Below are 11461 nucleotides of genomic sequence, written 5' to 3'. Positions count from 1 at the left end.
GTTGCTCCGGCTGTTTTGACGCATGTTAGTTGGTTAGTTGGAGGTTAGTTGGTTAGTTGGTTAGTTGGAGGTTAGTTGGTTAGTTGGAGGTTAGTTGGTTAGTTGGTTAATTGGAGGTTAGTTGGACGTTAGTTGGTTAGTTGGAAAGTTGGAGGTTAGTTGTTTAGTTGGAGGTCAGTTGGTTAGTTGGAGGTTAGTTGGTTAGTTGAAGGTTAGTTGGAGGTTAGTTGGTTAGTTGAAGGTTAGTTGGAGGTTAGTTGGTTAGTTGGTTAGTTGGAGGTCAGTTGGTTAGTTGGAGGTTAGTTGGAAAGTTGGAGGTTAGTTGTTTAGTTGGAGGTCAGTTGGTTAGTTGGAGGTTAGTTGGACGTTAGTTGGTTAGTTGGGAAGTTGGAGGTTAGTTGTTTAGTTGGAGGTTAGTTGGAGGTTAGTTGGTTAGTTGAAGGTTAGTTGGAGGTCAGTTGTTTAGTTGGAGGTTAGTTGGTTAGTTGGAGGCCAGTTGGTTAGTTGGAGGTTAGTTGGAAAGTTGGAGGTTAGTTGTTTAGTTGGAGGTCAGTTGGTTAGTTGGAGGTCAGTTGGTTAGTTGGAGGTTAGTTGGTTAGTTGAAGGTTAGTTGGAGGTTAGTTGGTTAGTTGGAGGTTAGTTGGTTAGTTGAAGGTTAGTTAGATGTTAGTTGGTTAGTTGGAGGTTAGTTGGTTAGTTGGAGGTTAGTTGGTAAGTTGGAGGTTAGTTGAATGTTAGTTGGAGGTCAGTTGGTTAGTTGAAGGTTAGTTGGAGGTTAGTTGGTTAGTTGGAGGTTAGTTGGTTAGTTGAAGGTTAGTTGGTTAGTTGGAGGTTAGTTGGTTAGTTGGAGGTCAGTTGGTTAGTTGGAGGTTAGTTGGAAAGTTGGAGGTTAGTTGGTTAGTTGGTTAGTTGGAGGTTAGTTGGTTAGTTGGAGGTTAGTTGGTTAGTTGAAGGTTAGTTGGTTAGTTGGAGGTTAGTTGGTTAGTTGGAGGTCAGTTGGTTAGTTGGAGGTTAGTTGGAAAGTTGGAGGTTAGTTGGTTAGTTGGAGGTTAGTTGGTTAGTTGGAGGTCAGTTGGTTAGTTGGAGGTTAGTTGGTTAGTTGGAGGTTAGTTGGTTAGTTGGAGGTTAGTTGGTAAGTTGGAGGTTAGTTGGTTAGTTGGAGGTCAGTTGGTTAGTTGGAGGTTAGTTGGTTAGTTGGAGGTTAGTTGGTTAGTTGGAGGTTAGTTGGTAAGTTGGAGGTTAGTTGAATGTTAGTTTGGAGGTCAGTTGGTTAGTTGGAGGTTAGTTGGTTAGTTGAAGGTTAGTTGGTTAGTTGGAGGTTAGTTGGTTAGTTGGAGGTTAGTTGGTTAGTTGGAGGTTAGTTGGAGGTTAGTTGTCACAGTGAGCAAAATCTCCAGCCTCCGAGGAATACAGCTCTCCGTTCGAGAAGCACCCTATCTCTCTTTTTAAGGTTGGATGGGGTTGTTGGAAGATTTTTGCCCCCTTATTTGAATTTTCAGGGGAATTTTAATCTAAAAATATATACTTTATGCCAAATACTTAAATTTAATCAATTTATTCACAAATCCTTAAACTTACTAATTACATTGTGAATGTATAACCTATAAAGTTAATTCAGCATACAATTAATTTACAAAACACACAGACCAAACAAGCTGTTAAAAGAAATATTGAAACATTCTAAAAAATAAATAAATAAAGTTAAAACAAAAATATAAATGATGGCGGGCCAAATCATAGGTCATCACGGGCCAGAAAGTGAAGTACACTGGACGAAAGTGCAAACCGTGTTGTGTATTGTACAGAATGTTTGTTTAACTTAATAAGAATTAAAATTAACATTACATGTACAGTATGCACACATCGGGGACATGGCTGTTGTTTTAAATATTGCAGTGATGAATGATGATGAATGTGTATTTTCATAAACATTAGTGCAGTATTCTCTCAACGCTTGGCTTCTAGAGATACAGTTAAAAGCCGACTGAAATTAAAGTGTTCAGAGCACGAGTGAGATTGTAGATATTTTTATCCATGTGTAAACTCTACTTAATTTCAGTTATAAATGTGTGGGTGAAGAAAACACACGTCTGTCAGATGCACTGCAGCATGTTGGAGAGTTTCTAACAACAGAAGGAAAGCAAGAGAAGCGGCTGGTCCATGACATGCTGGGTTACAGAGTTTATTTCTACACGCATCCAAGAGTTTCATCCAGTTCTTCATTTATCAAATGCAATCAAGGTCTGTGGCAGAGAGTGTTTGATATATGCATATATCCATTAAAGTTAAATATGCATTGTCAAAGAGAGAAGATTGACTTCCCAGCAGCCAAGATATAAACGTTGGCTTCAATAAATGTAAAAAAGGAAACATAAAAGGATGGAATAAGTGAGGCAGTGACATAACAAAGGGCCAATTTGTTTTATAAATGACAAGCATATAAACTGTCATGGCTGTGTGTAATGGTTCAAGGTTTTCTGCTCCTCTCTACGATAAAAGTTCATTTGTTATTTTATGGCGGTATAACTCAGCACAATGGAGCGTTTCTCGCGTCAGGCGGACATGTGTCTCAGACTCACAGCGGCAGGAGGAACAGGCTTCACTTTTACTTTCTCATTATTTCACAACTTATCAAAGATAGGCCTGAAAAGCAAGAAAACATTTAGGAAAGTGTGTGCGTGTGCGTGCGTGTGTGTGTGTTTATAGTCTGCTATTCATTTACCAATACATTTTTAAAACCAATTAACATGAACGAACATTAAACAGTTGCATTTTTAGTAATTAACGTTAAGAAAGGTTAATAAACACTGTAGCTTTATATCATAGCACATGTTAGCTAATGTATTAACTTGGTACTTTGAATATTTTGAATAATCAAATGATCTGTGCCGTCGGCTCACGACTGAAGTGTTTGGAATAAAGTTAACCTGACTGATCAATCGTTGCAAATCACCCACACGCAAACATAAACACTTATTTTTCTTTAATTCAAGGTGTTTCCATGGAAACACAGTTAATAAATGAATGAATCCCTCCTCTGTGAACTCAAAGCTTTTGAGCTGATTTGATGTTGAGGACAATTGAAAGGAATCTGGGGTTTGGTGATCAAATTACTGCACATATAAACCGATGGCTTGAGGAAGAAAAACACTTCTGCTCAGGTTCACCTCCATTACAGGACATTAATTCTCTATTCACTCTTTGTAATAAATATTATGAACCCAGTAATGGACTGTGTTGCTCTTTATGACGGATGGCTTTGGCCAGGTTTCTCGTCGTGATTTCTGGCTTCCCCAGGAACGGCTTTTAAAAGAAAGCGTCTGAATCATCGGCTAAGTGCAATCCTTCACAATACAGACAGCTCTTACAATGAAAAGGCCCTGATGTACGGTGTCCCGCATGAATGCCTGTAGAATATTAGGAAAGAAGATTTTTTTTTTTTTATTAAAACAGACATTTTTATATTGTTATCAGTCTCTATTCTCTAGCTCTTTTATCACACGCACAGTGTTTCGTAACTTTGTGGCAGACGCTATTGTTCTGGGAAAACATCTTCAAGCAAACGTAAACAGTCTTCTGTCGGGAATACAATAGGATAGAATGAAAAATAATTTAAAAGGACAATCTAGGATTGTAAATCTTGTAAATCTCTGCAGATTTCTCCTGCGGTTTAAATGAGTTTTTCAACAACGACTGAAATAATGAGGCCTGATGATGTATTATATGTAAATAAACTATCGGTCAAAACACTGGAGTCGGTAAGATCTTTATTTTTTTATGCTTTTATTCGGCAAGAGGCATTACATTGATCAAAGTTGACAGTAAAGATATTTATCTAAAAATACTCCTATTTCAAATGAAAGCTGTTATGTTAAACACTCTATTCATCAAAGGATTCTGAAACAAATATGGTCACACTTTATTTTAAGGTGTACGAGTTACAGTGTAGTTATATATTTATGTACTGAGTAATATTAAGCAACTACATGTACTTACTATAGGGTTAGGGTAGGATTAGGCTTTGGTTGAGGGTTAGTTGCATGTAATTACTATGGTAAGTACATGTAACATGTAACAAGGACACTGCAAAATAAAGTGTTACCAAATATATCATGGTTTTTACAACAATATGAAGCAGCACAACTGATTTCAACACTGATAATAATCATAAATGTTTCTGGAGCATCAAATCCTCATATTAGAGTGATTTCTGAAGGATCATGTGACACTGAAGACTGGAGTAATGATTCTGGAAATTCAGCTTTGATCACAGGAATAAATGACACTTTATTCACATAAAACACACTTATTTCAAATTGTAATAATATCTAACAGTTTTACTGTATTTTTCATCAAATAAATGCAGCCTTTGTGAAAAAAATCTTACCGGCGACCCCAAACGATAGTGTATTTGACATAAATATGAAGTAACTAATTATTATTTAATTCATATTAAAACATTCATATTTTTTATGTGTGTATATCTCTGACATTGTGCCAGTTCTAAAGCCTCACCGTGTCCAAACTGTTCTGTTTAGATATGACACAGGTTTGCATGCTAAGAACTGATTCTTATGCCAGTTCTTCTCAGTGGTTATTTTACCTACTCGGCAGAGTTCACTGGACTGGCTCAACATCGGCATTATAGCACTGAAGTGTAAAAATCCCTGACCTGCAAGGTTAGGCAATATTATTCATGTTAGCATGAGGAGGGAAAAAAATCTCATTCCATAATTGAAGAGTTTCAAATGCCAATGCAATTCACTGATTTAAGCTTATAAGACATGTAGTGCATGCAAATTACTCAGCATTAAAGTTACCACCTTATGGAATTGATTCAATATTCAAATGCATCATGATGAGTATTGATTGACTATAAGAACAGGGTATACGGAAGACCCATGAATGTCTTTTCAGTGACCCCAAAAAATAAATAAAAGCCTGGTTGGCTTCCTTAAAGCTTTAAAAGAGAATATTTGATGGTGTTCAGCACCGCGGACAGCGACAGCAACACACACTTACACACGGATGATGGAGAGATTCAACATCTGCAAAGATGACATATTGAGAACCACAGCTAAATATGTAAATGCTGATTTGAATTAAAACATACTGTGATGAAGTAATGAAACATTTATGAGAAATCTTATTGAGAGTATGAGAAAAACGAGGGAAAAAACCCTCAAATGTCCCAGACCATTTCAGCACTGAGAGTGTATGGGAAGGTGTTCTTATCTATCATGGAATAATTTTACTGATCCTATTTATTTTTTAATGCAAAATGCATGAGATCGCCTATGTTTTGTTGCCATATGCTGCTGAAAAATCATTGCACGTGTCTCAGATTCATATTTACACCCTTTTAACAGCAACACCCTCCAGCTGCAGAGTATAAATAACTCTATAAGCAATAAATAAGCGAGGCGTTCTGGAGCCTGCGCCGTATGAGAGCAAAGGGAGAAAAGAAGGACAAATTGTTCATTTATTTGTGAAAATCAACAACACAAGCATGGCAGACCTACTGGTAAGATGGAGAGGGTCGAGACTGGACTCATTACACGCGCTAAACCTGTTTAAAGCATCTCTGTCTAGACCCACGCTTGCTGCCGTGTTGTTTGTCAAATTCAATTTGAAGAAATCAGAAGACTCCTTGGCTCAGAGGTCAAGGCAATTTCGACGACAGTGATTCTCATATATCCACTGGGGGAGTGTGTGAAATGCCCCTATTAGCCATTAAGAGTGTATCGTTCTCTTTACCTACGTGTTGCAGCACTCGTTCGTTCTCCTACCTTACACATGCAGTCTGTTCTGGATTGTCAGCAAGTTTTGCATGCTGTAAAATTAATATGTGAGTCATCAGTCTCTTGGGTGTTAAGTTGCATCAACACACCACCATTAAAAATATGCTGTTGTGCAAAGAAATCACAGTATGTCAGGACTGTTAAAACTATTTAACTTCAAAACAGGAACTTCTCTTCATGTTTATTGTTGGTATGATAAAGGAAACTGAAGTTGTTTTCGTCATTTCTTCATTATTGTGTCGTATATCCGAGCAAAACGGCGTCTGGGACAAGAACAAATGTGGGCGGGGCTTGATTTTGTCTGTGGGGAATTGATTGGATGGTTGTGGTTTGCTATTGGCTGATCTCATGTGAGTGACAGGTTTTAGCCCCGCCCTCATCTTTAAGAGAAGAGATGCTGCAAGAGGAACTGATTCTGATTCAAGATTACAAGGAACATGAATTTAAACATAATAATATTACTTAAAAAATAAGAATAGTCAATTTTGGTTTAATATTGACTTTAAGAGTCCAGAAGGGACAAAAGCTCATGATTTAAGACGAATAATAATAAAAAAAAAAAAAACAATTATAGCCAGGTAAAAATGTATGGAACCAGTTACATAATTAGGAAATGTAAACAATGTAAATGCCCTGCCCTCATCATCAGAGAAGAGAAGAGATGCAGCAAGAGGAGGACACACACACACACACACACACGCAGCAGGAGATCAGAGGGAGTCTCTTCAGGAGGTGGTTTCACAGGGACACGTGTGTGTGTTGACCAGTCAGGCGCTGTGTTTACTGACATGCAAGAGCTCCAGGTGTCCCTTCAGCTCCTCTCTCGCTTCACAACTGAAGTTTATCCTCATCACGACTTCTGCTGATATGAAGTTTTGGGAACTATTGCTGGCGTGGAGCTTTTGTTTGACTGCATGCAGGACAAGAGACTTTCAGACATGCAGAAGCCACTTCAGTCCATCACAGTAATATCTTTCAATGCATACAGTTTACACCACTGTAGAAAGTCTTTTAATGGGCTTTCCTGTAATATTTACACATAACCACTAATAATAATAGTATGTGCACAGAAAAAAAAAAATTAACTGGTTTTATTCCACTCTAAATATTATTTACCATCACTAAATTAACACAGTACTTTATACCAAAACACAGCTGATTTATATACTGATAAAATGCGATATGAAATGTGATAAAATAGCTATAATTATGGTTATAATTACTCCAATTAATGCAGCAATACAATATGAACATGCATTTTAAGCGTTTCTTATGCTACGATAATAATAATAATAATAGAAAACATAATAAGAAATGTCAATAAAATGTAATACAAATAATAAAACATATAACAAACCTAATAATAACTTAATAACCTAATAAAGTTTTTTCTTATACTACACAATGATGCAAAATACATATTAATGTATTATTATTTGATTTAATGCATATGTGTGTGATTGTTTATTTTGTGTTAATTTATAGGACGGTGTTTTTTGATTTATTGCATACATTGTTTTGATTGTGTGTGTGTGTGTGTTTGTGTGTGTGCGTGTGCACGTTTCATTGCGATGCTATTGTTTTCTTAAGCTAAAATAATAATAATATAAAGCATAATAATACATATCAATACAACATAATACAAATAATAAACATAATAATAACTTATAATAACCTAACTAACTTGTTTTCTTGTACTATATAATGATGCAAAATATATATGCTTGATACTATTATTTGATTTAATGTGTATATGTTAAAGTGTGTGATGGTTTATTTTGTATGTGGTAATTTATAGGATGGTGTTTTTTTATTTAATGCGTACATTGTTTATAAATGTTTTTTTTTGTTTGTGCATCATGTTTCACTGCGTGTGATGCTATTGTTTCCTGTAGCTATTATGAATGTGTATGATGTGTGAGGTCTCCTCAGTGCTGCCGCCTGCCGGTCTCTCTCAGCACTGCCGCTCCTGCTATAAACCACCAGCGCTTTACGCGAGACGCTCAATCCACGCGCAGCGGCACCGCGAGCGGAATGACACCGAGACACGCGCGTCTCCTCCTCCTGCTGCTGCTGGAGCTCTGTGTGAGCCTGAGCCGGACCCGGGCCGGGGGCAAGCCGGACGAGGACCGGGACAAGAGAAGCGAGCTGGCGGAGAGCCCGTGCGAGGTGAAGACCGTGACCGTGTCCACGCTGCCTGTTCTCCGGGAGAATGAGTTCAGCTTCACCGGCGCGGGCTCCGGGAGTCTCTCCGGAGGGGAGTCCAGGCTCCTGCTGTTCGTCAGGACTGACCTGCCGGGTCGCATCGCGGTTCTGGATGATCTGGACAACACGGCACTGCCCTACTTCACCTTAGGTGAGTCTCATTCAGTGTAGCGCTGCGCTGAGAGATGACAGATGAGTGCGTTTGCATGTTCTTAAACATGTGGAAACGAGAGATAGGATGCGTGTTTGTTGTAAGAGCCAGCTTTCATCCTGAGAAAATGAGACGAATGGCCATTGCAGGGCAATTAATGTGCTCAGCGTTTCTTTGCAGACCTGAATCCTCGTGTTGTGTTTGGGATCTGAGAGGGGGACACTTCACAATAAGGTTCATTAGTTAACATTAGTTAATGTATTAACTAACATGAACTAACAATGAGCAATATACATTTGTTACTGTATTTATTCATCTTTGTTAACGCTAGTTATTAAAAATCCAGCTGTTCATTGTTTGTTTATGTTAGTTTGCAGTGCATTAACTAATGCTAACAAGCTTTTAATAAAGCATTAGTAAATGTTGAAATTAACATTAACACATAAATAAATGCTGCTGTATAAGTGCAGTTCATTATTAGTCCATGCTAACTAATATAGTTAACTAATGTTAACTAACTAACCTTAAAGTGTTCCCATTATCTAAAATAACTACTGAAGTATCAGGTTGACTTTAGTTGCATGGAAACTGATTGTGTGTACTCGCATAAGAAATCCTCTATGAAAATATAATTCCTGTTTGGTGTCTGAGAGAGATTATAGGTATAGTGTGGGTTATCTTATTTTCTGACTGAGAATCTGAAAAGCGTGAATATGCCACCAATTGCCAATATTTCTCTACAGTGTGTTTTGCATGGAGTCAGATGATATATTATGGGAGGAAAGTGAGATTTCTGAAAAGTACATTATACTTTGTGAAATCACAGAGGTCTACAGCTTTAATACTGTCTTGGTCAGGTTGGAGGAAATGCATGACTATTCAAAATTATTGTTATCATTATTGTTTGTGCATACAGTATATTGTACAGTATAGCATTGGGCTCCAAACATGAAATCAGCAAAGTCAACCAAGTCGGCTATATAGAAGTTCTTCACGTGTATATGACTTTTGTGTGTGTGTGCATCTTAGAAAAACAACGTCAGCAAAGCTTCCAGAAATGTGTGTGTTCTGTATGTGTGTACAATCATCTGTTTGGTATTTGAATACATGTTTGGCAATGCTTTCAGCTTTCTGTTGATGTATATAGACTGTTTAAGGATAGTCTGGTGAGTTTTACTTCACAATCTGGGTTTGAGATTAACATATTATCGCATAATTTGGCAGCAGGTATATTAGGCTGCTGTCACTTTAAGACCTGATGCTGTCACTTTAAGACCTTTTTGACATTAGTGTGTGTGTTTTGACTGTTTAAGCGCAATAAGCAGCAAAAACGAACTCAAGGTGTTTTTTGTGTGCATACTTTGAGTGTGAGCAGGAATTAATAAAATGATGCGCAATACGTGCAATCCCACGCTGAAATTCAAGCTCTTTAACAACAACAATATTATAAAATCTGGAATCTGAGGGTGCAGAAAAATTGAAACATTGAGAAAATCACCTTTAAAGTTGTGCATTTATGTTCACGATTGTGCTGAATTCACTCACAAAAATAAATGTTTTATATATTTATGGTAGGAAATGACAAATTATCCTCATGGAACATGATATTTACTAAATATCCTAATGATTTTTGGCATAAAATAAAAATCGATAATTTTGACCCATACAATGTATTGTTGGCTATTGCTACAAATATACCCGTGCGACTTGTGACTGGTTTTGTGATCCAGGGTCACATATTATATAAAAAATTCAACCCGCCAAAGTGGCTCATAGGAGTGACTGCATCACACACCACTGCTGGAAATACACTCACATATGGCGCGTTGGTGGGTGTTAATGTCAAGCCCTGTTTACAATGTACCATAACGTATAAAACAAGAAATCATTAAACATGACAGTACAGACAGTGCACAGGACTGAATGAAAAACAGTGATGGCAACTGCTCCACATTGACCGCTGCATTGCCCTTTCACCCATATATAGAGTTTCAGTTACGCTAAAACACAATATTGATGTTGACTTCTACTGGAAGAGGAACGCTGGGACTATACGTCTAGATCATATGAGTGGTTTCTCTTTCTCTATAATGTGCAGACTTTTTTTTGCATGCAACACACTATACTATTTAAATATACCCTGAAGCGTATGTGTGTAAACATGAATCTACACTGTAAAAAAACTTAACTCATTATTTTGTGTTATCTTTTTGCATGGGTTCTTTTTAGTTTAACTAACTTATTTCGATAAGTTGAGGACAAGAAAACTTAAAATTTCTTGTTGTCTGGACAATCTAGTTATCTCTACACAAAAAAATAAGTTGAAATAACTAAATTGCTAAAATATTTTTGACAGTGTATGTGCGTTTTGTCAGCAGTGCATTTGAGCCGTCTCAGTTAATCCCAGACAGTAACATAGTGTCTGCCCAGATCCGGCCCACATGTGGGCCAGATCTGGGCAGACACTACCCAGCAAGCAATACCCCTCATTTCACAATCTAGGTTAACTATAGACAAAGTTAACTATAATCCGGCTATGAGTAACACACTTCCAGCCAAAAATAATCTTGAATTTGGTTACATGTTGTTTTTGCCAAAATAACTTGTGAGATGAATGATATTCCATCATGTAAGCAAAGTCATTTTTTTGACATGTTCATATTTTATATGACTAGTCTATTCTTGGGCTATGGTTAGATGTTATTAAATTTCACTGAAAGCCCAAATTTCGCCTGGTTTTAGCCTAGACGTCAGGGATGTGTTTGGACGGCTATTAGACGTCTTTTAAACGCAACATTGCTTGCTGGGTAATATGTTGCCGGTTGTAGATGCATGGTTCAGTTAAGTACACGTATCTACCTGGAACACAGCTGGGATTAGAGAGCTATCAGCTGTTCTTTGAGTAGAGAAATGCAACATGCAGAAAATGATGGAAAATCCACCAGTTCTTCAGTTTGTTTCTAATGAAAGATGTGGTGCTGTTGTTTCTGGTTCAGTCCGAAGTAGATCCGCTGACCTTTCCCTGTGTCAGCCATTGGAAAACAGTTTTCGGACGTTTTGATTCAGGTTTGCATTGGTGGCTGGTTTCCTCCGGCCCAGTGACCCGTGCTCAGCTCGATCCACACTGCAGAACTGGGAGAGAGCCAATGGTTTTGAGGCTCTGGTGATGAAATACCAATGAAAACCCTCTTAAAATAGAGGTTTAGATTCATATGTCAAGAGCTCTTTGATAGAACCGAATCTATATCCCAGTAATGAAGAACTACAGTCAGACCTCATCAGCAGTTCTCGCTGAAAAATAAGC

General features: G+C 37.6%; 1 protein-coding gene across 1 annotated transcript in view; it reads left to right on the top strand.

The window, feature by feature from the left end:
- Positions 1-7767: 7767 nt before the first annotated feature.
- LOC130089428 (astrotactin-2-like) overlaps positions 7768-11461 on the top strand; it is a 482727-nt gene continuing 479033 nt past the window's right edge. Inside the window, exon 1 of the mRNA XM_056256733.1 lies at positions 7768-8157. Coding sequence (XP_056112708.1) covers positions 7836-8157 — 322 coding nt within the window. The 5' untranslated portion in view covers positions 7768-7835. The remainder of the gene's footprint in view (positions 8158-11461) is intronic.

Source organism: Rhinichthys klamathensis, unplaced genomic scaffold (genome assembly GCF_029890125.1).
Source record: "Rhinichthys klamathensis goyatoka isolate OS25496 unplaced genomic scaffold, OSU_Roscu_1.1 h1tg000132l_1, whole genome shotgun sequence".
Taxonomy (NCBI): Eukaryota; Metazoa; Chordata; class Actinopteri; order Cypriniformes; family Leuciscidae; genus Rhinichthys; species Rhinichthys klamathensis.
The sequence above is the reverse complement of the archived record's forward strand: the minus strand, read 5'-3'. Positions and strand labels throughout refer to the sequence as shown.